Here is a 27,569-nt window from a genome sequence, read left to right on the forward strand (position 1 = left end):
GAAGTCTCCATCTCAGCCAGCTCCCTTCTGAGTTCCAGACCCCGTGTCCAACCGTCCGTCCGTTCAGCAGTTCCACTTGGTCACCTGACAGGCTGATCCTGATGTCACTCTGGACCACCAGACCGATGTCCCTCAGGAAATGCAACCGTCATCCAGAAGCAGCTAGGAGTAACCTTGGCCCTTGCGGGTGACACACCCCATCCCTCATTCGATCTACTGATTTCACTTCCTGGATATTTCTCAAATCCATTTTTTTTTTCTATCTCCATCATAAATTTAGCTCTAAGACACTATTATCTCTTCCTCCTAATTGGCCATCTCACATCCACTCTTGTCCTTCTCAAGTTCATTCTCTAAGTTCAAAAGAGTGTTCTTTTAATAATGCTAATCTATGCCAATTGTTCTCCTGTTTAAAACTCTTCAATGACTTCCCTGAACTCTTGGAATAAAGGCCATGATCACTGGCCTGGCCTTCAAGGCCCTAATCCCTTTGCTGTCTCTCCAATTTCTCTCCAACGCTCAAAATGTCATCACTCTCAGCTTCTTTCAGTTACTCACACGTTATTTGTTTTTTACCTCAAGAGCATATACTGTTCCCTTCGCACGGAATGTTCTCCACCCTTTTCCCCCCTGGCAGCTGCGGGCGTCTCAGCTTTCAGGGCTTGGTTTAAAGGCCACTTCCTCTGGGTCCTCATAGTCACTTAAGTCCCCATGTTGCAGGTTCTCAGAGTTTTCTTGAACTCCCCCTAACACTTATTCTAATACTTTGTTAGATTATCTATCTGTTTACTTTCCCTGCTAGACGGAAAGTTCCATGTCTGTCTGATCTAGTCATAGGTGACATTTACCTTTCCTTTCGGGCCACTCGGCATGTGAACTTCTTCCTGTGCCAGACGAATCAAGCACTTCATGAATCCCGGTGGTGGGGGCAGGACGGAGAAAGACCATCCCAACTCCACTCGCTTTCCAAGCCTCTCCTGCAGCCAGGACGTTAGCAGTCCCCCCATCGGACACATCCGCAGGGAATTCTGGCCAAGAACTGGCAACACAAGAGGAAAGGGTTGGGAAGCTCACTTCTCTGCACCCGGCGGGAGGAGGATGGGAGTGCTCCAGGGTGGGCTCCCAGAACAGAAGCAGCTTTGGCTATAAAGACAACGGCTATAAATCTGGTGTCCCATCAGAGTGCCTGCCACGTAGCACGTGCACAATGGATATCTGCTGGCTAAAAGAATGCATGAAACAAAGGAGTCATGTGTGCTTTTGTGGACTGAAGAAGATCCCTTATTCTTACACAGAACTAATTTTTAAAACACCCATCTTACATTTAAATGGCAAAAATTACAGATGTGAAACCAAAGTTTGGAAAACACTATTCATTGATATTGGAAATTTCTTTAAGACCGTGCTCCCTGCATTAATACATCATTTCTTTTCCCACTAGAAAAAGAAAACAAATCACATCCACCAACGAACAGAAAGTTGACCCAGCAACCAGGGGGAGTGCATGACGTGAGAGACAGTTGGGGGGTTACCCAGCTACGGACACAAACCCAGAGGGACTCGAAAGCTGCTCCACGGGAAAGAAAGCAGGGCAGAGACCTGGTTCATTCTAATTTTCTCTTCCACAAAACCTCAAACGGGTGTTGTGAGGATTGGAGAAGGTAAGAGCTCTAAATGCGAGGGCTGGCCCGGGGTAAGGGCTCGCTCAGCGTTTCCACGGTTCCTTCCTCTCCGCTCTCCTTAGTGCTCGAAACGGTGGTTTGTTTATTAACTCACACGGCCCACACAGCACTGTTGAAGAAACCAGCGATACTGACAGTTTTTTTCAGGCTCTTCTCACTCTGACTTACAGCCCCCCAGATATGGATTCTTTGGCAGGAACATTATAGCACTTAAAAAAGCACAGATGATATGAAAATTAACTTTCAGAAATGGCTGAAATGCATATGGATCTTTCCTCCTCAGATTTATTCCTAACACTGAATCTGGTAATGCCCAAATGGATAGCTCGAAGCTCAAAATCTATCTTTACACAAGGAATATGAGTGTTGCCAAATATACATAGATCAAAATATGCCACGCTGACAACACTGCCTGGTGTTCGGTCCAGTGCTGTTATCTGCCGGGTTTGCCATTAGCACCGCTGACAAGTATTTACAAGGCTATTAATTACTGCAGTAGTTAATGTTTTGGTTGGAAGCTGTGATTTTCAGGATGTAAATTGATACTAATGAATTGTTTTGGAAAAATGAAGAAATCCCAGATGCTCGATTTAAAAAAGAAAGACTGGTGCCTAGAAAGTGTTTTTGCTTTGAATTGGCATCGCAACTCTGTAATTTATTAATAGTGTGGTAGGGGCAAATTATTTAACACTGCTGAGCCTGGAGTCCTTCATCTGGAAAACTATCTATTAGGACTGTTCCCCTAATAGCTACCTTTGATACTCAGCAAAAACAAAGTTCTCAACAGATTTTCTCAACAGGCAGTGGAGATAACTTACTGGGAACACTGATAAACAGAAACCTTCAGGGTCTCCATGCCTTTCTCTGCAGGCTGAGTTTTAGTTCAAACACCTCCGGTGTCCAGCCATCTCATTTCAGGTGATCTGAGGCAACCCCAGCCCACAGATGATGTTATATGGCTAAAATTAATCACATTCCTATGTTTAATGTCAGAACACAGATCAAAATCAGTTGAGTATGGACTGGGTGTGGTGGCTCACGCCTGTAATCCTAGCACTTCGGGAGGACAGGGCAGAAGGATTGCTTGAGGTCAGGAGTTCGAGACCAGCTGCGAAGCATAGCAAGACTCAGCCTCTACAAAAAAAAAAAAAAAAAAATTGGCCTAGCCAGGTGTCATGGCACAAGCCTGTGTAGTCCTAGCCACTTGAGAGTCTGATGCGGGAGGATGGCTTCAGCCCAGGAGTTTGAAGTTGCAGTGAGCTATGATGATGCCACTACACTCTAGCCTGGCAACAGAGCAAGACTGTCTCAAAAAAAAAAAAAAAGTTTCAGATCTTGGACCATTTCAGATTTCAGAGTTTCGAGTTAGGGACACTCAATCTTACCTCCAATCCCATCATTAAAGAAAAATGACCACCCGGTACTGTTTTGCTTGTGACTATTCTAATACAAAATTCAATAGCAGATGGGACTACTCTTTGTAAACAAGGCACCTAGCTGGGATAGAAAGAAAAGATTCTGGATGTAAGCAGAATTTTAAACAATTAGTTTTGACCCAGGTGACTTCAGGAGATTTCAGGTTTCTATTCTTTTCCTTAATTGTTTCTTCAACATTTTCTTCTTCTCTCTCAAAAGTGAAAATTTTCACAAATTTGGCGCCATTCTATGCAACTTGCCTTAGAGCTCAATCATTCCTGATGCCTAGGTTATCTCAAAATATCTAGCTATTCCGCTTCAGGTAAATCCAATACAACTGCCTGAAACAAGTATTTTGAGGTTGAAAATAAAATTCAGTAATTTTCCGTATTTTTAGCACGCATCACATGAGCACTCAATGCTGGGATATGGAGGGCGAGATACGGCCCTTAGAGGGGCTCGAGGGGCTCAGGCTATGAAGGTTCAGGGTAACTGGAGCCAGGTCCTGGGAGGTCCCAGGAGAGGCACCTAATCCTGGTAGGGGTGCGCCCTGAGGGACGTCGGGGAAGCTTTCTCAGAAGACGTGACCTCCGAGCTGAACCCTGAGAAATGAAGGGGCGAGGGCTGTCCCTGGCGGGGAGACAGCATCCACAGTGGCCGAGCATTGCGGAACAAGAAGACATTTCAGCCTGACCTCAGAGGGCAGGAGTGAGGGGAGGGCTGAGGCTGGAGATGGGCGGGCCTGGCAGCCACTTTGGGGAACTTGAACTTTATCCCCAAGACAACAGGGACCCATCTAAGGATTTTAAGTGACACAGTGATAGGATCAGATTTGCATTTTGGGACGATTACTGCAGCTGCTGAGAGAAAAGTACAGCTCAGAGTGATCCTACAAAGGGGCTGGGGCCTGAATTAGGGCAGTGGCAGGTGGGAAGGAGGGGACACCGAGTGGTGTTCTGAAGGTGGCATTAACAGGCCGTGGTGGCCGGGCGCATGTACGAGTGGAGAAAAAGAGTAACTGGCGAGGTTCTGATCTGGGCAATTCACAGACACACAACATGGGAAGGCGGGGGCACCTGGGAGGAAAGAGGGCGTGAGCGGCGGGGGTGGCTCAGGACGTGGACCTGTGGAGGGCAGGTCTGACAGGTCGCTGGCTGTGTGGGTCTGCGGTTCAGGACATCCGGGTTGAGGTGCACTCACCACAGTCCTGGGCCTCATTCCCACGTACCTGAGGACCAGTGAGCCGCACCTTGGCTGGGCATCAATCACTCTCCGAATCCTTTTCCCAACTGTTTCCTTACTAGCCATGTCCACAGTTTCGCCTTACTCATACTAGGAGGCAGAGTAGAGGACAGGACATTGCGTGAGTGGAGTGGAGGTAAAACCCATGGAGGTGGAGGAGATAAAGGGCTTTTTGGTTTTTGCAAAGCATGTCAAAGAATGAAGTAGGCCGCAGAGGAGGTGTTATCTTTTACTAAGTGGTAACGAAATAACTTGGTAGGATGTTTCAACAAATAATCTCTGATCTCTTCCCTCACCCCAAGTTTCCAAGCCTGTTCTGCTTTGGGCAAACCTCCAATTTGCATTTCAAAGACGAAGAATTGACCCCAGGCTTAACCATCCATCACCACTCAACCCAAACCCTTTGAATATTATTTCAGTGATTTACAGGACTGGCTATTGTCCAGCAACTTCTGATGAGCTCTGTTTTCTCAACTGGAGAAATGAGGCCTCTGGCAAAATTGTTTTTCCCCTGATGTGAATTTATAAACTGGCTAACTTCACGACCTTTATATTTTTATCACTCTAGGTAAGAAACAATAGTGAATTAAAGGACATGGTAATCTTTACAAATTCTTCCCCCACCAAAAAAAAAATTTCACTAGACTTTATAATTAGTCTACAAACGTGGTAATACCTTGAACTGCACACCATTCATGGAGCAGAGGTACAATAAATCACTCAAGGGCTAAAAATATTAATACAGAAAAGTTAAAACATCAAGAATGGGGCCTCTTTGGGAGGCTGAGGCAGGAGGATCGCTGGAGGCCAGGAGTGCAAGACCAGCCTGGGCAACAGAGTAATACCCCGTATCTCTTTAAAAAAAAAAAAAAGAAAAGAAAAGGAAACATGAATTAGGGCCCACTGGCTTACTGAAGATTAAGCATTTGAGATTTGGAATCTCAGCTCACCTAAACCCAGAATCTAGATTTTTCTCTGCATTCTGGTCCATTTACCAAAAGGCATAAAGCAGACATTTAAAATAAACATACACATTCTTGATCCACCACTGAATGTGAAGTACTATTTATAGATGTCCATAGTGTCCAGTCCTAGTCCTGCTTTTTAGCCTGACCCATAATTTGCTAACAGCAAATACAGAATTCAAAGGTCCTCAGAGAGCACCTCATCCAGCCCCTTGGCTTTAAAAGCATCAGGTGGACCAGGCTGCGAAGTAGCAGAGCCAGGCTGGGGCTTCCTGTCCCGTCCACTTGACCGACGAGTCTGGTTGGGCTGGAGGATGAAGATAGGAGCCATTCGAGGATTTCCGCTTTCGTTCTGGCCTCCTTGATGGAAAACAGCCCCATCTTCCAACAGTGTCTACCACCATCCTCTTCCGATGGTCCTCATGGAGAAAACAGAGCCACCAGGGGTGGATTTCCCCAACTTACCACTCCATCTCTCTTCACCCCTTCTCTCCCACATCTTCATTTCCTACCATAGATGGGTGGGTTTGGGAACTCTCCCTTTCCAAGGTTCATCTCCCATCCGAGTCCTCACCGCAGTCCCTCCGCTGGCTCCAGCAGCAGGAGGGAGTGTGTTCCACTGTGCCATTCCTCCTCTGCTCTGTGGATCCAGCATTTCCCTTTGCTCTCTCTCCTTTGCCTATGAACTTGCTCCTGTCTCTTTACCACAACCTAAGCAAACAATCCTCTCCTCTTCAGGAACTTCCCCCTTGTGTTCATCACCAAGTTTACTCATAAAAGCCAACGTTTTCTTGCTGTTCACTCTGACCCAGTGCAATTTTACCCGGGATCTCTCTTCTACTCCCACAGAAAATGCTCTTGCAATGATAGCACTGATCCGATCGCCACACTCAAGGTTCTCTTCAATTCGTCTTACTTAGCCACTACATGTGACAGGGTTGGTCACCTCCTCCTATTGGGGGGGGGAGGGTGGTTCTCCTATGATACTAATTTACCTTCTTGAGCTTCTCTTCTGCTCACTCTTCAAATATCGGGCTTCATTGTTGTTTTTATTTCACTATTATTTTAACAACTTTTCTTCGTTCCTGGTGGTCAATGTTTAAGTATCATATAACACATAAAGCATATGTGTCTGAGTGTTTTCTTTCTACTCCAGACCTCTCTCCTGAGTTCTAGTTCTATGTAAGTGTCTGCTGGTTCTGTTCAATCAGATGTCCCCCCAACACTTCATATTTAGTGCACTCAAAACTGAAATACTCTTTCCTCCCCCGCCCCATTTCTTCTCCTGTCCTCAATTAACGGCATCAATACACGTACTCGGGCCACGCACACAGGCAGGAGCACGCGGCCTTCCTCCCCTCTAACCACCTTCTTACCGGTCTGCTTCAGCTTCATCCCTCACCTGTACCCTGGCCCACCCTGCTGTCCCCAGGCTACCGCCCCGGCCGGCCCTGATTCCTCACCTGACTGGAGAACCGACTGGTCTCCTTGTCTCTGCTACTCTTTCTTCACTAGACGGCAAGACCATCTAAAACGTAAGTCTAAATCATTTCCCTGTTTAAAAAAAGTAAACCCCCAAAGGCATCCCGCTGACTACATGATTAAGTACTACCCCTAGTAGGGCAGGTAAATTTCAGTCTGGTTCACTAATCTACATTTTCAGTTTCGTCCCTATACGTCCTGTCTTCGAGCCACACTGAACTTCCCGCTATTTCCAGAATATCTTTTCACAGGTGCCAGCAGCCGCCATTCCCTTTACCAGGCGTCCCGCCTGCCCTTGTTGAACACTTACTCGTCTTTCCCTGCATCGTCCCCTCTGTAGCATCCTGCCACTATCTGGGAGAACAAATGCTCTGAATGTTAGTTACCGTCTCAGAATACTTCACACACACTGCCACCACAGCACTTACAAAGAACCACGCCGAGGGGTGACCGTCTCCCCGAGGAGGAGGAAGCTGGGCAGCGAGGAGCCCCGTCTCCTCTGGGGCACAGTCGGGCAGTCCAGCACTGTGACCCTGACTGACGGGAAAGCTTTGTGTAGGCAGGGCAGGCCTCGTCGCCACGAAACTCCCAGGCACCCGCGTGACGTAAGAATGATATACTGACAGGAAAGGTTTTGTGAGAGCTTTAATGGCACAAATGTTTATAGCTACAGGTTATACATGTATTGTAAACTGTATATGATGATACAAAGTGCTAACTAAATAGATGGAGAATGCATAATCACTTTGGCTCAGTTAATTCCAATAATTTCCACAACTGGTTCATTTAAAAATTCATCTGACTGGCTAAGTCTTGGATTTTCGTTTTTTAGAATAGTAAATATTTTTACTGCAATCAAGGGAACTTGTTGCACTTTTCACTGTGAAAGTTTGTGCAGTTTTGCTTTTGATTCTATTTACAAATATATTAAGCTAGTTTTCATGAAACATATGAAAAATGAAGCCTGCCTTTTTGTCCCCAAATTGTAAACAGGTGTAAAGCTTTTTAAACATTAATCTTAAAATTTCAACTGTTAAATTGTTGAATTCTCCTTTCCAATCATACAATCTGTTTCCGTTCAACGCAAAGCTAAGCAGGAACAAAAACATCCAACCCATATGTTAGGGCTATCAATAAATACTGCATGATCTCATCGTACAGTAAGTTCTACTGTGATGATATATTCGTGTTTTAAGTAATATTCCATAATTTCACAGACACTTTCAGGGAAAAGCTAAACTTATTTTCAATGTTGAAAGAAAGAAATATACCCAAGTTCAATTGTACTACTGATAGAATTGCTACTGAATTTGGAAAGAGCGCAATGTGCTGCTTGTAAAAAGCTGGTTTTATTTAAAGTGTATTTTTACTTTTCCCTCCCATGATGCCAACTGTAATACAAATTGTATATTGTAGCACTTTAGCTATTTAGTTCTGTAACTTCACTTGCCTTTCCAATTTTATTCAGGATTTTCAGAATCAGTGGGCCATCAGGTTTACTTTCTCCCTAAAGAAATTCACATATGAACACTTGAAATAAATAGGCTATAGAAGGCAAATCAAGTGTTACCAGTTTCAAGAGTAAGACAGGAACAAGGTATAATAAAAAGATATCCAAAATTATTTAGACACCAAATGCTAGAAAGAAAAAAATAAACCTCAGAAAACTACTTTGGATATATCATCTTTCTTAAAGATAGCCAGCTATATTCTTGAAAAAAGATAGAAATTTTTTTGTTGTTTAATCTGTATGTTATTTTCCACTATAACACATTAATTTTACAAACCTTGATGTCAGAGAGGAGTTAAATAGTTTCTGCAAACTGGCAAACTTGGTTGTCATAGTGCTTTTATTCAAGTCAACCTGATGCACTTTATACATTGCTAGTTTTAAAATTAACAATGCTTTTCTAAATATTCAATAGCAATGTCTATACCATAAACAGTAATTATTTATATATAAAACATATAGTAGTATCCTTCAGAGTCATGCCATGTGTTCTGAATGCCAATAAAATCTACTTGAGATAACTGGTAATCCTGATGCTTTCTAATAATTTGGTCCTAAAGCTTCACATTTGAGAAATAAACAAAAAAGTATATAATTGAAGGAATTTGTTGAGTGTTCTGGAATTTCAAGAGTCTAATATAACTGAAAAGATAGCGACTTAAGAAACCCAGCAGTTCCTGCAGGACCACAGGAATAGCCTTGGGAAGACTGTAGAGTAAACATTAATAAGTGAGAGATTGGAAGGAAACAAACGGCATCTTTTCAGAACCTTGTCAGCTGTTCCCACCACCCAAGTCTGTTTTTCAAAGTTGCACAAGTGCTTGGAATAACTCTGAAACAATTATCTTCAGAGTTTAAAGGCTTCAGAGTATAAGTGATGCTTCCTAAAACAAGAAGCCTGTATTAACACCACAAATTGGAAAAGCCTCTTCTTAAAGAAAAAATGAAGAAATAAAAAAATTTTAAAGAAAGTCATGAAAAATTCACATGCAGCTAATAAACGTAAAAATACCAAACACACACACAAAAATCTCAAAAGCAATTTCATATATTTCTAGGCCTGAGACGTTCCTTATCAGAAGAAAGATTCTACACCATAGAAAAGACCGCATTACAACATACTAGTATTAAAATCTGCTGATGTATTTTAGTTCTTATCCTATTTCATACCTATCATTTATACAGCGTGCCTCCTACAAATTAAAAGGCGCTACGAGGAGGCTTAGACAAAAAAGTGGCTCCAAAGCTGGTTTAAAATAATTTTTTTTATTGCCCAGGATATTTTTTTCTTATGTCTTGCTTTTTTTTTCGTTTTTGTTTTATTTTTAATAACTATAAATTCAAGCTTAGGGAAGCTTGCCTTTGTCTTAAAAAAAAAAACAAAAAAACAAAGCTTTTTTTTTATATCATTTGCTAACCTGATCTCATTTTAAGGGCAAGATGGTAGTTATGTTGCAAGAGAATTTATGCCATGAATGATACAGGTCTAAGTCTGGGGTACTAATTGGAGATAATAGCATTGTTGACAAAATTATAATCTGCTGGTGGCATTTACGGAAAAGAAGCCCTTGCAAATTTCTAAACAACAGTAAACTCTGTTAGGAAATTCTAAGGTGTCTTACAGGCCAAAAAGGGAATAAGGTTAGTAAAATGCCTCAACAGAGTTTGAATAAAATACTGGATTTGAGAGTTACTGGAATTGGATATGTAAAAATAGGGTGGTAGGTTGGGTCATGCTTACAATGGTCTCAAATTCAAATAAACTACTGTGACAATACACCACTTCACAGGTCACACGCATTTCCAGGGCTTTTCTTTCCCTCAGTAGGTGCTGGCAGAAGGTGTGCTCAGTCGTTTTCCAATATAGATGCTGAAAGGAAGCAGAGTGTATCATGTTTCATCTGTTTCAACAGTTCTGCACCAGCTTGTCCACAGGTTGAACGCTACTTAAAAACTACATTTTCAGTCCTTGCAAAAGGCTGTAGAGGAATATGTGCACAGTTCCCTGACACCCTGAAATTACCCCTGACTTTCTTAAAACCAGTCTCCAGCCCCGCCAAACTGGTTTTATATGATTCTGTTTACCCATTAAGTCAGGACTGGATAGCACAGGGGCAGTGATTAGACTAAGTAAAGCCAGAGAGAACAGATCCCTCCACAGAGTAAAGTAGAGCCAACCTCCTTTGAGATGCTCCTTTTGGTGGGCAAAAAGTTCTATCGATATTTCACATATACAGTAATATGCCGAATTATCTTAGTGCTCTATGTAGAAAAAAAATTTAAAGCTGCCAGTGCTTTGCAGATAGCTCTTACTAATAATTCTTAAAGATTAGTGGCCTAATATTACTTTTCCATGCCAAGCAAGTATTTGGCCCCTTCAACAGCATAAGCAGAAGGGGAGTTAAGGAAAATACTTACCTAGCTCCACCCCCAATGTAATAAAAGCAACCAAGTCTTTTAAACTCTTTTTACATTCATCGATAGCAAGAGTCACACTTACAGCAAGAGAAACAGTCTGAAGATTCATGAAAGAGACATTGCAAAGAGCAAAAACCAACCTCCTGAGGGCAAATGATGGACCGTGCAATCAGTAACTCCTACCCCTGCCCACACCAACACCACCCAACACTTACACACTGCCCTTCCTCACAAACCTCTTCTATGCTGCTGTCTGTGATTACTGTCCTGGCCCTCACAAAAGCAGATCACAAACCCAACAGAGATAAAAGGGGTGGGTTGGGAAGCTGCATGCATGTTTCTGTGTTTGTGATCGGGAATCTCGGACATGCTGAGCTCCTCAAAGGGAATATATGGGAGGATCCATCTTTTGCAGATCATATACTGAGAATGACCCACGAGGCATGCTTACAGAGTATAACAGATATGTCTTGAAAAAAGTTAAAAGCTATTGTTTAACTCCTAAAATCTTGCAGAAGTATATTTCCTAAATTGTTCAAGCTAAGAAAAAAGCAATTAATTTAATAAGTGTCTAGAAAATTAATGAATTACCGGTAAATATAAGGTCAATTTTAGCAGAATAAATGAAAATGCTACAAAATTAAGAGAGAAAAAAACAGCACCAACCAATTTACCAGTTTCACTCAAGACTATGATGTAATGGTTTATTTTTCCCATGGGAAAAAAAATATTCACATCAACCCCAAAATTTACATGTTAAAGATTAGTTTACTTTATAAATTACTCAAGATTAGCTAAATTTTAAACAAAACCCAAAAAGAAAAATCAATCACAGAAAAGTCCACCTAAAAATTATCGCTTAGGGGATTAATATGAACATCTTATTTTCAAATAAAGAAAAAAAACTGGACTATTACTAAAAATGCTTATTTATAGACCATTCATGTACCAACTTTAATAATTCTTAAGTTCATCTTATTTGCACCAAAACAATAAAAGCAAAACAATACAAACTGCTTTCACATATATTTCTTACATATGAAAATAAAGTATGAGGATAAAATGAATGGAAAAAAAACTTTAGTTCATTAGTACTTACCCTAGCCCCAAAGCCAAAACATGAGACAGGAAAAGAGATGGAATGAACACCTTCAGAAATTCTGCAGAGAAAATACCCCCTTTCTTCATGGCTCCACTTTTCCTCATGCTTAAAGACACAGAACGTTTAGGGTGCCTGAAGTGGAATTCCCTAAAGAGAGAATTCAGAGGTAGGTGTTAGAAACTCATTTGCTGAAAATATTTTGGGCATTACCAGGTCCACTGCATATAAACATGTGCAGATTAGCTGTGTCCACTGACAGGAAACATGCAAGAACTCACTTGGGTGGAATGTTCTCAGGTCTACTGGACCAGTCTGATACCCAATCTGCACTTTTCTTCATAGCCTCAACTTCCTTCTCTCCTTCTACAACTTCTTCTTCTGACTGTAAAGAAAAATTCAAACTTAAAAAAAAAAAAAAAAAAAAGAGGAATACAAAGACAAATCTGGACAGAAAATATACTAAACTCATAAGGTTGTATACATCAGTAACTTTTATGTAAGAAACAAGCTGTTTTTCTAAAAAGGATAACAAAATGATCTAATATCAGAGTATTTAATATCTCACAAAGAACTCACGTGAGCTTCACTATTATATTTAAGCACAGAATATGAAATTGAAAAAACTGTATTTCAGGATATAATGCTAATTAAAGTGTGGAAAGTATGAAAAATCTTGGTAATTGTTGAATATGAATGGGGTTCACATGGAGGTCCATTGTCTTATTCTCTTTACTTTTATATGTGTTTAAACTTTTCATAATTAAAAAAAAAGAAAACACAGCAAAAAGGATATGCTAAAAAAGTAATGGGAAGTAAAACTAAAATAAGTGGAAAATGTGATAAGGAAATAAATAATAGTATTTATTGAGCACTTAAAGAGACAAACATCATTCTAAGCACTTTATATTGATTAACTTTTACCCTGCAACAACCCTATAAAATAAAAACTATACTATGATGGTTGCATAGTTCAGCAGATTGAATCATGAAGAGATTTAATCTTTGTCTGATGTAAAAAAAAAAAAGGGAACTATTAGAATCCCATTTTACAGATGAGCAAACTGAGACTTAGATTAAGTAACTTGCCTAAGGTTCCACAACTGGCCAGTAGTCAAACCCAGGGAAAATGTCGCCATACAGCCCCCACTCTTAAGCACTAGGCTTTCCTCTCTGGAAGGAGATTATACTTTTTAGAAAACTGCTAGACGAACATTTTGGAAGGTTTTGAAACTACGTTAGCCAAAGTTTTTTGGAATAATGTATGATAAACTGAGTCAGAATTTAACATCTATCATATCAAATAAATGAAAAAGTACTCCTTTTTATTGCTAATGATAACCTGAAGTTTCAGGCCAAGAATAATTAAAATTTCCAATAGCTTCACTTTTAATAGAACCCACAGGAATGAGAAATGCCTAAAAATGACACAGTATTATTTATTCAGTTTCAAGAAATGTGATGCTATGACCCCAAACCAAAGGGCCTCAAAGCTAAGAGGTGTTTTGACTTTTTGTTTTGTTTGAATAGAATTCACTCTTTGACCAAAGCCTTCATTCTTTTCAGTAGGCAGGTAAGAAATGCTGAGCCTGACATATTCACATGATTCTTTTTTGACAGGTCTAGTTCGTTGTGGAACAGCTGCCCCAGGAAGGGAGCTTCAGTCTGTCTGTACATATGGATAGTCCCTTTTACTGTCAAAGCCTAAGTAAAATCCTAGCGGATGCTTGCTGCTCGTTAGTACCATTCTTATCTAGTTCTGCTGAACTTGGCAAATTCCACCGAATGACACAATGTAGCATTTAGGACTGGAGTTTTTCCATTGGCTATTGAGATTACTCAGAATCATGAGTCAGCTCTTTGGCGTAACACTGAAATCATCCTAAATCAAAAACAATAAATTGTTATAATTTACTTAGAGATCAGTTTGTGTGCACACAATATCTGACTATATTCGACACACTGCTGGTCATTTCTGTTTAGATTCCTACTTTGACCTCACATGTCTCTCTTTAAAGCTCAAAGATTTAACAAGTTAATATTTCATACTTTCAAAAAAGTAACATTTTATGCTCTAAATATTTTTTTCAAGATGATGTAATTTTCTCTCAGTTGAGTGAAGCAGAGTTATCTTTGGATTAGCATTTAAAAAACAAAACTTCAAGTAGTTTTTTTGAAGTATAAAAAAAAGAAAAAGAACTCCGTATATGTTTCTAAACATTTTTTCTTGCTTACTTTAGGAATGAGGGCTACCTGCTCTCTTCAGTTACTATTGTTCTATGCTTCTCTTATTAAATTTGCTACTTTTGGATTTTAAATTGCCTTCCAATTCTTGGAATTCCAGAATATGGTAAAAATTGCACTTAATCTATATAAGATACATGCTTTTGACTGAATCAATAACCCCTTGAGTTTCCATTTATGAACTCAAGGAACTAGCCTGGAATATTGGAATTGTACAAAGTATGGACAAATTGTGCAGCCTTCTGAACAGAATACCGGGTGGATTCGAGATAATCCATAAAAATATTTCTAGTGCTAAGGGACCCACAACACTGCACAGGGAGAATCCCACAAAACAAGGTTTTTGTTATCATAACTCACTTAAATATTCAATCAATACTTTTCAAGCACCTTCATACAGGAGGAAAAGAATGGTTTCTGTCCACAAGAATCTGTGCTATAATGACACTTTCAGGTGATCTGACACATCAATAAAGTTAAAGGCTATTATACATATTCTAAATTATTAGCAACAATTATATACAAATATTTGTAAGATTTAAATACTATATCCATCTATATTTCCAACAATATCGACTCCTAGTGAACTATATTTATCTTCTTCAACTTAAGGAATCCCACATAATTTAGATAAATTTTTATCTCTAGCTCTTGAAATTCATATCAAAAGTCACTGCTTTGATTTCAGATGCAGAAAAAGTTTTTACATCTCATTCTAACACAACCTTCATTTTCATTTATTTTGTGACCTTAAGTGAGCCATCTGTCTCAGTTTTTTCCATTTATAAACTCAAGAAACTAGTCTCGAATATTGGAATGACACACTGTCAACCAGAATTTTCCAATTCTTTTTATAGTGACAGGGCCCAGAATCCTTGGTTGTAAAGGAGTGCAGTAAGAACTATTATCATCTTAAATAAATTTCAAAATCAAAAGTTCAGTGGCTTAAAATAGCTTCAAACTACTCTTAAAAGTCTTATTCTTTAGTATATTGCAGCAAAACATGGTTGGGGAGTTTGCATCTTTCCTAATTATTTATTGTAAATCAGAACAGCACACACACACACCTGAGAGCTGTGGTCCCTGCTGGTGTGCATTTCCACATCAAACATGATCTGCCCATCTTCTTGTGGGGAAGGGCTGGAAGAGAATTTAGCCATTAGTTTTAATTCTCATTTTGTTAAATGAATTAGCCTCTACCAAAAATCAAAAAATTAAAAGTTACAGCAGTATGGCTCTGAAAAAGCAGCAAATCAGAAAGTATGTCATGACCCCATACGAGAAAGTTTTATGTACTGTTAAAGGATTAAAGGGAATAGAGCATTCTTACTTCTAAAATGTTTTGGACTTTTTCAGGGTGATGAATTCCTTCGCAAAGATAAATCTGAAAAGGAACTATTATATAAAAACACAAGATTGTCACATTTTCTTACATCTAATGTTTTTCTCAATAAAGGTAAAATGATTTTCAAATTCAGAAAAGCAGTTTGGGGTTCTTTTTCCCAAAGTTCTTTAATCATTAAAGAATTCACTGCCAGCTGTACTTAAAGCATGTAAAGTAGTTCCCAAAGACTCTTTCAGAGGACCTTAGCGGTTGAAATTGCTTTCATAATACTACCAGGATATATTTGCCTTTCAATCTCATTTTCAAGAGTGTATAGTGGAATTTTCCAAAGGGGTACATGATGTGTGATATCACAATAGATCAAATGCAAAAGCAGATGAGGACCCAACTGTATTTGATTAGGCCAAACAGTACAGAGATTCAAAAAAATGTAAAACAATGCCACTATTCTTACTAATTTTTTGGTTATAGAAAATAGTTATTTTTCATTAAAAAAGTGTCATTTAGGCCAGGCGTGGTGGCTCATGCCTGTAATCCTGGCACTCTGGGAGGCTGAGGTGGGAGGATTGTTCGAGGTCAGGAGTTTGAGACCAACCTCAACAAGAGTGAGACTCCGTCTCTACTAAAAAAATAGAAAGAAATTATCTGGACAACTAAAAATATATAGAAAAAATTAGCCAGGCATGGTGGCGCATGCCTGTAGTCCCAGCTACTCAGGAGGCTGAGGCAGAAGGATTGCTTAAGCCCAGGAGTTTGAGGTTGCTGTGAGCTAGGCTGACACCATGGCACTCTAGCCCGGGCAACGGAGCAAGACTTTGTTTCCCCCCCCCCAAAAAAAAAAAGTGTCATTTAACTTAAAATGTAATGGTTTTATTTTTTTTGAATGAGTAAATGCATACTTTTAAATTTTCTGTTTTAATTTCTAATAAAGTAAATCTCAAAATATATAAACTCACAAACAAAAGCTCTTTGGGGTCCCTAATAATTTCTAAGAGTGTAAAGGGGTATATAAAGATGAAAACGTTTGAGAATTACTATTCTACTTATTTTAGACATATTTGCTTGGAGATATTTCAAAGTGAATTATGTAAGTTTACATATGAACCTAAAACCTTCATGACAGTACAAAATATATTCCCCAAACTACAAAAATTTACAGAAAAATTCTTAGAAACACATGATCACAAACTGTACTTAGTACAATAGATGAATAGCTGTTCTAAGTTCATTTCTTAGCTTTATCAATGATTCCTTGTGTAACCACAAGTCACTGCATCTTTCACTACACATACAACTCCCTCCTCCCCAAATCTAAAATAAAATAGAGATGAAAAGTATGCAGGGCTTAAGTTGCTCAAAGGAATAGACATTAATTATTAAAGTTGCCAAGAGCATACATACAATGTTAATGTATAGAAATGTTGGTGAGACTGACTCAAAAATAAGATCACCAGAAATTTATAAGACTGATTAGGCCTAGGAGTCTTAGACCGGTGCAACTGACACAGGAGATTCTTAAATGGGAACAGCAAAAGGGCAAACAAACATCATATGTATTTAGGAAATTTTTGTCTTGAACTAGGAATGTCAGGCTCTAGCACAGGAGCCAAACAGAAGCAGGCAATATTGTAGGCCTCAGTTAACTGTCATTGTGCTGGTAACATTGCTGGGTTCACAGCCGGGCATCAAGGTAAGGGCCAACCTTACACAGCTGTGACCAGGTCAAGGAGGTCAGAGTGACAAAGCCAAGAATCCTCTGCAAACACTGCTCTGCTTCTGTATTCTTCTTCACTACTGGCACCAATCTTGCTTAGAAAAACACTAAATTCTTCACTAAACTGCTTACTACCCCTAACAGTTTGGAATGTATTAATATTAGATCGTCAACCCTGGCTGCTATTCAGCTCAGCTGGAGAGCTTTTAAAATATTCTGATGTCTCTACCCTGTCCCTGAGAAGCTCTAGAGATGAGGTTTGTACATTAGCATTTTAAAAATCTCCCTGGGTGGATCTAGTGTGCAGTCAAGGTTGAAAACTCCTGTGATAGGGTGGAACACAAAAGAGAACATATAGCAGTTATCTTTCCACAACCACTGCAATAACAAAACTATAGCTATCGAACAATTTTTAAATTGAAAAAATATGTAAGTCAGTTCTAGGACTAATATTCAACAATCCTAAAACTTTTCCATCTATAAGAAATACTTCCCAATAACTTCAAATACAGAGCTGCATGGCAATTCAAACAACATGAATTTTGCATGAAGACTTTTAAATGGTACAGTGTGTTCGATATCCCAGGAGAGTATTGATGCGATAGAGCTCTAAGCCTCCTCTGAAAGATGACCAGTAACCCAGAGCTTGAAGATACGCAAGATGAAGTATATACGAACTTGTTTAAAGAGGTTTGCCATACCTCTTTTCACGTTTAGAAACCTACACTTAAATATGATCATGGGAGGGTGAATTCATATTCAATGACATGTGTAACTGTAACCATAAAAAAGATGACCAGAGAGGTAAGCAGGTGACTTTTTCTCTGTTCACTGACAGCACCACGTGAACAACAGGTTAATGGCCATATTGGTCCCAGTGATCAAGGCTCATGTACTGGAATGCATAGTAAAAACTCATCACACAGGCGGTAACAAGCAGACAACTTCAGAAACTCAAGCACAAAGCTTCAGAAACTCATCAGCGAGTTCCCTAATATAAATATAATATAAAATCTTCATTCTGAAAGACAGACTGATGCTGTAGCTGCTGGAGGCAATGGCAAGCTGCTCAGAAGGGAGCCATCTGCTCCGGTTCTGCTTATGACAAGAGCCTTCCCAGGCTCTAAGAAGCACAGGGACAATGAGAGATGACATGGGGGTGGCGGGGGTGCGCAGCATGCCACCGAGCCAACAAACCAGTCCTCCGGCTGCCTTGGTAACACTAGTGGATCATAAGCCACACAGGAAGTCTCAACGTAATTTAACTCTTGTTTCTCCTTTTCTTACTTTCTCTGACAAGTAATAATATGTGCTATCTACACAATTTCTACAAAATATAAAAATGTTTAGAAAAATATCCATAATTCCATTCCCCAAGATAATCACTGTTTATATTTTAAAATGTTTCCTTCATCTTTTTCCTGTGCATTTGCATTTTCTACATGGTTACTAGCAGTTAACTGTTAACTAACCAGAAGATCATCCACTACCCCATAATGCTAACAGTGTGGCTGTCATTGTACTAGGAACTTTTAAATGTCATTTAATACCTAGTCCCCCTGGGGGAAAAAAAAAGCTTCCACTGAAAAAGGAACTGACTTGGTTTCGTTCTATGCATGCATCTTGCTATATTCTTATGCTTTCACCATAAGCAGCTCCTAATCACTGGAATTAGTTTCCCCAAGTCAAATATAGAAAAATGAGGCCTGAAATAAAACTTTCTCTGAAGAAGTGGAATGGTCTCCAAAATTAATTATCTTTACAGACCTCGGCTGCTGCTTCCACTGAGCAAATACTGCTGTAACGTGAACCAACTTGCCGTTCCTATGAGTCAAACATCTACTGAGCGTCTAGTACGCACCAGCACCATTCCTGTCAAAGTAATAAAGACAAAACATAACCCTGCCCTTCTGAAGCCTCACATCTAGAAGGGAAGGTGGATATATACAGAGGTAACTGTAATTCAAGGCAGACTGTGATCTGTCAAACAGGGCCATAAAGGACAAAGGAAAATGGGAGAAAGATTAATTCTATAAATTAGCATTTTAGCCACTGAATTTTAAACTGATGAACTTCTAAAAATAATACAATCTGAATAAGAAAATCTGGGGAAAAACAGTGGATACTCAAGTACCATTTGAGCTGACTTGAATACACATGCTGCAATAAATCAAGAGGCATATTTTGTAAGTGAAGATTTAAGCAAGTGAGTTTTTCCTAATGGGAATTAGCTTTGTAACCCATCTGTGTCCTAAGTTCTATCCAAAGAGGGATCTCACTTACCTGTCACAGTGAGAACTGCCTCTTGAACTACTCTGTCCTGATTCATGTTGTGCATCCAGAAGAATCTTCTCCATGTCTCCATTGTGGATGGAGGATGAGGACGGTACGTGTTCCAGCCCCCCATTTTTCCCATTGCCATTATCATTGCCATTGATGCTGTTCATGGGTAGCTCCACCCAGGAACCTGTTGGACAAGCCAGATAAGTTAAGTTAACCACAGCAGAACTGAAATCTGTCACGTGCACACATGTGAATATGGTGAATTCAGATAAGAATTCTGACTGGCCTCAAACCAAAACCATTCTGAAGAAAATAAACAAAGAGTAGTAAGTCTAAAAATCTATATAGTTCTGTTCCTGGAGTCGCTCATGCAATCAACCAATTGAGAAGCTGTATCTCTAAAACTAACATCTTAGAAAATGTATCTTTCAGCCAATTTTCTCTCTGGTTAAAGCTTAGTTTATAGCAATCAACACTTCACTCAAAACTGAGGTAGCTTTTCAAAAAAAAAAAATAGCTGCTTTATCACTAAACAGGCCACTTACTTTTAATATTTTAATAATATTTTGTAAATATATAAATACATACTTTTTTTCATCATCCACCTAAGCTATTTAGCTGTATCTGCTTCACAAATGAAATCACACATGTATCATTTAGCAATTTCATAAAGGTCGTCTAAATCAGTTAACAACTGTATCTTGATTAGCACAAACTGAGGAGCTCCTGGAAACGGAACCTAAATCTAATCACAAAAATTTCAATCTTATACAAATCTGGAACATAAAATTAATGCAGCTGGTTCTTAACTAAATCAGGTGATAAATGCTAAAAATTCAGAAAAATGCTTTAGTTCTATCCCACAGATTAGTTTCTTCCTTTCCTTTATACCTCACCCTTTCTAATCTGTCTCCTTTTTTAATGCACTAACATACCTTGTAAACTTGTCTTTTCTCTCTTCTCTCCCACGAGTTTCTACTTTCTAGGGTTTTCATCAAGCCCCGTTGGTTTCGGGGGCAGAAACAACTGCACATCAGCTACAGGCAGACACGCAAGTTTTCTTAGGTGAATTGTGGAAGGGGGTGGAGTCACAGAAAAAGGGGACGTGGCACTGTAATCTGCTTACGTCTTGAAAATATTTATTGGCCCAATGAAATTGCTGAACATACTAAAGTGCCCAGTAGATGGAGGATGCTCAGTTACATACTAGTTAAAGGAGTTTATATTTACAAAGTACTTAGAACAGTGTTGGCTGCATAAAGTTATCCTTTCCTTTCCTCCTGGGGCAGCCCCAGCGGCTGTCACAGTCCCATAACCACCACCAATTCCTTAGGACTGTGCTGGTAAACGCCACAGTTGGACCACATCTCTGTGGCCTCATTTTATACACACACGAAAATGGACACAGACCAGAGAACTCAAAACGGATTAACACATACAACCAGCAAAGCTAAGAGAGATCTAAGATTGAAGACAATTTAAATATTTGGAGTGCCTCTGGAGTGTATAACAAATATGCCAAAAGCATCCCTAAATTTAGAACTCTGCAAAATATTTCAACGGGGGGGGGGGGGGGGGGAGAAAAGCAGGAGGAGAGAGAGAATATGTATATGAAAAACAAACCGTTTTTTCCTTACTCCCATTGTTTCTAGGATTTTCTAACTTATTTTTAAACCAATGGGACGAGTTCTTCTTGTGTAAAATAAACAAATGTGTAAAATAAACAGAAACAAACAAAACCCCAGAGCTGCTCTGGCAGAAGCAGAGGTAAGGAACCAGGAGTTCCAGATGGGTCTCTGTGGAAGCCAGTCTTCCCTAAAATACAATTAAGGTTCACTTGAAGTATCTGATCAAAGAGAAGAAAGGCTGAAACAAACAATACCAGGTTCTCTGGCCCTGACTCTTTTGAAGGACTTTCAAACCAATATCTGAATTCTATTTCTTCATTAAAAATATATAAGCAATCATAATCTAACAATGTTTGGGGAACTTGAAGATATACTTAGAAAAGCTTACTAAAAGCGATCTCTATCATGGCTTCCATATCCTATAGTATAACCGAAGGCAATTCTACTTAAGGCAATTTGTATTTGGCACATAGAGGTTAAGAGCTCAGACCAAAGCCAGACCCCAATTCTTATCAGTTCTAGCTGTTTCACCTGGGATAGAGCACTTACCCTCATTGTCTCTCAGTTTTCTCATCTGTAAAATAGGGATAATAACTGTATCCAGCTCACAGAGTTGTTAGGAAGAGTAAATGAATAAAGCACATAGAAAAATACAAAAGGTCCCTATTAAGTACTATGTAAGTATTAGCTACTATAATTATACTCTGTATCTTTTAAAAACAATTTCTTTCTGTAAAAATAACGTGTTTCTTGAAAATGTAAACATCAGTACATAAAATTAAAAAAAATTAACATCTCTCCTCCCACCTTTCATACCTACTCCCAAAAGAAAACCCAGTTCTAACAGTTTCACATGGAGACTTCCAGAGTTTTTCCAATGAAATATAGCTCCGTTTTTTGCTTTTGTTTTTTATAAACAAATGGAATTGTACTATACACACATATTCTGTAAGTAATGTTTTTCAGATGTCTTTCAATGTCAACACATGGACATCCATTCTTTTGAACAACTGCACTGTATCTCATCCTTTATGATATTTTAAGAGGCTACATATTAGCTTTATCTTTTGCATAACACACAAAAAAGCAAATATGTTTTTCTCAGCAAAGGAACTGCACATGCCTTTTTCCCCATCGCCTCATTCCAGCCTCAGAATTTCTTCATGTTCTAACTCTACCAATCCTCACAAAGTCCCTTTTTACTTGGAAAGGAAACAAGGCAAGATAAGAGGATTGTGCTGTCCAAGCAATACAAAGTAAAAAACAACCTCAGACTGAATTCTCTTAAGCTTTAAAACTAAAAGCAGGAAGGCTTCCCTATTATTTTAAAGGACTATTTACAAGCTAAAAGCTGTTCCTTTATGCCAATTTGTACATATACATAATGACTTATTTTCTAGTTTTAAGTGTTTGGGAATGGCCAGGAGATTCAGAGAAGCATGCTTCTCTCTATTCTCTAATATAGTAGATTGTGAAGGCTGGTCCAATAATTGTGATTACATTCATTACTGCGGGCTGCATGCGCTTTAGAGTTTTGTAATTACCAGTTCAATCCTCTTGCAAGGAGGGGAGTAGAGGATCTTCGGGACAGGGAAAAGAGAGAATGAAGAGTATTTCTCCTTATTTTTCCCCCAACTTTTCAAGACCTCACGAGTAACTCTTATCCTAACCAGGGATGACATATTTCATTATATGTATCTTCTTTCCTCAAAGGCTTTCTTTTGTAGGTTTCAAGTATTTGATGCTGGAATCAAGAACACTGTCGGTCACTGGCATCCTTCTAAAAAAAAATGCTGGTCTTTTTGCAGAAGTGGATACTTACACACCAGTTACTTATGTATTCAAAACACTATCATGAGGCAGTGACATTTCATGAGAGCCTTAAGAGCACTCTGGTCATAATGGGAAAGCAAGTACCTCGTAGTTGAAAATGTTTAAAAAGAAAAGACAAAAAAAAAAAAAAAAAAAAAGGGCTGTACTTCCCAACAAGAATTATACTACTACCTTGATTTTCGTTATACTACCTACTGAATTTTATGACATAAATGTCTTACTCAAGTATTCTTAAGAAAATTGATAGTTTTTTCCCCATTGTCTTTATTTGGAGATTATTGATAGTTTCTTAAAAATAAAACAACTGGACAACATCCCTTTAACTTTGGAAGTAGTTTGGATATTTGCCCTGAACTATCCCCCTAGAGTGGTAAAATTAAAAAAAAAAAAAAAAAAATCAGAAAAAGGCTTCACTGTTTCAGATATTTCAATAATTTGCTATTAAAACTCTGCTTTGACTCTTGAACTGAAGATAAAATCCCAAACCAGAGATAATCTGTACAATGAGTTTCATCTCCTGTTTTTCACAGTTGTGCAACTTTACCCAATAAAGTACTTCGACTTATCAGCAATTTGGACAGTATTAGATGCCTGAATAGGCTGTTTTGCCCAGTGCGCAAAAATCACTTCAAGGAATCAATAAGGCTTCTTGTTTTGTTGAGTCCAGTGTTGTGTAATGAGCTAAAACAAGGAACAGAGTAAGAAGCAAGAGGAGAGTAATTAAATATGGCATTATCTAAACACTTTTCAGTAACTTTTAAAAACTCAGCCTACTCCAAATAAAATACTTTCTATCTAGCAGATTTCCCAAAGCAACATTTTGATATCACATGTAGGCTGAGTGAACTTCCACTTCTGTAAGAGCTAATGTAAACGTAGCAGGAACTGATTGGCCAAAAACATCAAACACCTCAGAGGTCTCTCAAACATCAAGATAAACAATCACATAGGAGCTCAACCCCATTGGTCAAAGGAAAATTAAAATCCCCTTGCTAAATAAGCACCATATGTACTCACCAGCAAACTGGTTTCCCTGAGTGCACATTTGGGAATAACACCAATTGAGTATTGGACAGAGGTCGGGGATGGGGGGAAGGGATGGGTGTATACCTACTTGATGAATGCGATGCGCACTGCCTGGGGAATGGACACGCTTGAAGTTCTGACTGGGGGGGATGGGGTGGGAGGAGGGGATGGGTGCACACCTACATGATGAGTGCGATGTGCGCTGTCTAGGGAATGGACACACTTGAAGCTCAGACTCAGGGGGATGGGGAGACATGGGCAATATATATAACCTGAACTTTTGTACCCCCATGATGAGCTGAAAAAAAAAAAAAAAGAATTTGAAAAAAATAAAATAAAACATTAAGAAAAAAAAAAAAAGAATGGGAAAAGGACTTGAACAGACATTTCTCCAAATATTAATAAGATACATAACTGGCCAGTGAGCACGGAAAAGATGTTCAATATCACTAATCAACAGGAAAATGCAAATCAAAACCACAGCAAGATACCACTTCATACTCATTAGGAAATTATAAAAAGCAAATCAAAACAAAAACAGAAAACAAATGTTGGCAAGGATGTGGAGAAACTGGAATCTTTGTACATTGCTAGTGGAAATGTAAAATGGTACAGCTGCTGTGGAAAACAGTATGGTGATTCCTCAAAAAAGAAAAAATAGAATTACCGTATGACCCAGCAATTCCACTTCTGGACATATAGCTAAAAGAAATGAAAGCAGGGACTCAAACAGACTATTTTACACCTAACCCATGTTCATAGCAGCATGATTCACAATAGACAAAAGGTGAAAGCAATCCAAGTGCCCATGGGTAAGTGAACAAAATGTGGTATATAGGTACAGTGGAATATTATTCAACCTTCAAAAGGAAATCCTCATGCATTGTTTCAACATAAATGACATCTCCAAGACATTGTGCTGAGTGAAATAAGCCAGACACAAAAGGACAAATATTGTATAATTCCATTTATATGGGGGTACATAGTGTAGTGAAATTCACAGACACAGAAAGTAGAATGGTGGTTGCCTAGAGCAAGGGAGAGATGGAATGGGGAGTCATTGTTTAATGGGTTCAGAGTTACAGTCTGGAAAAATAAAGAGTTTTAGAGATGGATGGTGATGGTTAAGTATATAATATGAATGTACTTAATGCCACTAAACTGTATGGTTAAAAATGGTTAAAATAGCAAATTTTAGGTATATTTTACCACAATAAAAAAAAAAAGATATCTTCCATTAAAAAAAAAAAATAAATAAAATCCCTTTGCTTTCTGTGAACTCATGTACACATACCAACCAAATCTTAACTCATAAGGAAACACTCAGCACAATTAAGAACAGAACACTAAAACAAGATGGACAGGTGGGCCACCTACGTACATTAGGTAGAGTAACACATCGAGAGAATAAGAAATACATATCACTGGGAGATTCTAGACCACTGTCCTGAAAACAGCACTAGACTGGCTGAACGTTGGAACCTCAGCTCTAGGTCCCAGCCAGCTGTGAACTTGGACAGGAGCCCTTACTCTAACCTGTTTCTTCACTGGTAAATAATAGGGCATAGTTAGCTCTGAAGTCTCTTCCCATTCTAAAGTCCATGTTTCCAAAAGTATGTTAAAAATAAGTAAATAATTTTAAACTGCACATTAATACATGATACAAGGGACATTTATGTTAATTCTAGTTCACTGCTGGAAATACAAAAAGCTTACATTTTAGAACATAAAAGACACTTAAAAGGTTAAAAAAAAAAGGTCAACATTTAGGGAATTAACTCATCAAAACATGGAGCTGCAGCATCCATCTTAAAATATCCAAATTCCATCCCCACATTTTGAGGACAGGAACTCTCTTCCTGAAATAATGTTTAGGTCATGTTCAAAGTACTTCCCATCCTATGAAACATACCGCATGACCTTTAAGCCTCCAAATGGTTTTCGAAAGATTTTGTCTGGCCATATGGTAACTGCCCCCACTACATCTTTCCTAAGAGACGAATTACAGAAAGGTTAGGCAAGAACCTTTCCAGGGCGACTCCGAGCTCTCACGACAACTGGGAATAGCCTTAGGACAAGATGTCTGAGTTATGAAAAGCAGCTGGAGTTGGTGGTAACTCAGTTATGCCCACTAACTTTCAAGTGCCCGTCTGGCTGCATGAGTGTGTTTTAAATTCCGTTTCTGAAAATTCACTCGGTGATGTGTGCCATCCTCGGGTGGTTCAGGAGGCTGTTCTTCGACAGCTTTACCAGGCACACAACCCCACCGTTAAAACAAAAAGAAAACAGAAAAATCACCTGGGCAACTTCGAAAAATCTCAAAAAAAATGAAAAAGAAAAAAGAAATGCACAGACTCCTCACCCCCAACACGTGATTCAAGCAACCACCAAATTACCAAATGCATTTTCCTGACCAACATGTGGCAACAAAGGGACGCAACCAGAGGGCTCACGTGCCAGCCCCGGAAGCGTGGCCCGCGGGGTGGGCTCGGCGGGCGACCCGGAGCTCCCCGACCCCCGACACGGCCCGCGGCGCCAGCCGCCCGCGCCTCCCCACCCGCCGCGTCCATCCCCCGGCGGCCCCGCCGCACGTCCCCGGCCCAGCCCACGTCCCCGCGGCCGCCCGCCCCCGGCCCGCCCCCTCCCCGCCCCGATTGGCTCCGCTCCTGGGGGACCCCGGGTGGGACCCGCGCGTCCCCACCGCCTCCTGTCCTCTCCCAGCTCGCCCGCGCTCCCCGCCCGCGACCCCTAGCAGCCCCCAGCCCAAGACCCCAGGAGCGAGTGGAGACAGGCCAAGAGGAAGCCAGGGGCATCTCCTCCTGACAGGTGACGGGTGCTGTCAGTCAGCCCAACATCCTCGGCCTTGACCAATGGGCTGCCTTCTCCTCCCGCCCCCCGCGCGGCGCCGGCGCCAGAGGCCGGGCCAGCCCCTCCTCCCCCATCCCCTCCGCCGAGCCTGTCGGCCCAGCACTCACTATTGAGGCCGGCTGGCGGGGGCAAAGGCTGTTCCCCTTCCTCGCAGTTGTTGTTGTTATTGTGCAGGGGCGGCGGCGGCTCGACTAAGTGGGACGACATGGCCAGGCGACTGGAAAGCTACGGCCGCAGCAGGACCGTCTCCGGTTCTCCGGCAGCAACACAACAAGCCGAGTCCCCCGCCCCCTTTTCTGCGCCTGCGCAGTCCCTCCCCCGCGCTGACGTCAGGGCCCGCCCTGGCCACGTGATGACAACACAACAAGCGGCGAGGCGGGGCGGGGGGCGTCGCCCTGTAGGCCGGAGACCTGCGGACTCTCCAGTCGCGCTGACAGGCGAGCCGGGAACAAATTCCTGCGTGTAATTGGACTGACCGGACAGCGTGAGTTATGCGGGTGACACTGGGCTGGAGGACAGGGAAGCGTGTGTAATGAGGACGTGTGCTCACGTGTTGGCGCCCACATTCCTCCCACACTGGCAGGACCCACATTGTTTTCTCGGGTCCCTGAGCAGTTCTTTTTCTGCCATCTGTAACGACTCACTCCTGGAATAGGTACTGTGGTGACACAAGGGAGGCCCAAAACCCCAGTCATAAACCTGAAATAAAGCTGGTGGAACATAAATACTTCCAGTGGGAAACAATATAAGGCCCCTCAGACTTTTTAGTTATTACAGAATTTAAAAAATTTTAATAACAAAGGTAACACACCGT

The 27,569-nt window shown here is 40.3% G+C and overlaps 1 protein-coding gene and 1 non-coding gene across 4 annotated transcripts; one reads left to right on the top strand and one right to left on the bottom strand.

The window, feature by feature from the left end:
• Positions 1-7,418: 7,418 nt before the first annotated feature.
• On the bottom strand, positions 7,419-27,038 carry BNIP3L (BCL2 interacting protein 3 like). 3 transcript variants are annotated; one of them, XM_069485112.1, is made up of 6 exons: positions 26,863-27,038; positions 19,401-19,584; positions 15,126-15,198; positions 12,096-12,199; positions 11,815-11,964; positions 7,419-10,167 (listed from the first exon to the last, which is right to left on the bottom strand). In XM_069485112.1, exons 1-6 carry the CDS (start codon positions 26,960-26,962, stop codon positions 10,119-10,121), a joined length of 660 nt encoding a protein of 219 aa, XP_069341213.1. In that variant the 5' UTR covers positions 26,963-27,038; the 3' UTR covers positions 7,419-10,118. The 3 variants fall into 3 exon arrangements, with proteins under 3 accessions (XP_069341213.1, XP_069341215.1, XP_069341214.1); XM_069485114.1 differs by lacking the exon at positions 26,863-27,038 and adding an exon at positions 20,336-20,441; XM_069485113.1 differs by having other exon boundaries at positions 8,505-10,167; positions 19,401-19,574; positions 26,898-27,027.
• Positions 12,767-12,834, top strand: LOC138393854 (small nucleolar RNA SNORD77). Its single transcript, XR_011235261.1, has one exon. It is a non-coding gene; the product is annotated as a small nucleolar RNA SNORD77 (small nucleolar RNA).
• Positions 27,039-27,569: the final 531 nt, after the last annotated feature.

The sequence above is a fragment of the Eulemur rufifrons genome, chromosome 12, assembly GCF_041146395.1.
Source record: "Eulemur rufifrons isolate Redbay chromosome 12, OSU_ERuf_1, whole genome shotgun sequence".
Lineage (NCBI taxonomy): Eukaryota > Metazoa > Chordata > Mammalia > Primates > Lemuridae > Eulemur > Eulemur rufifrons.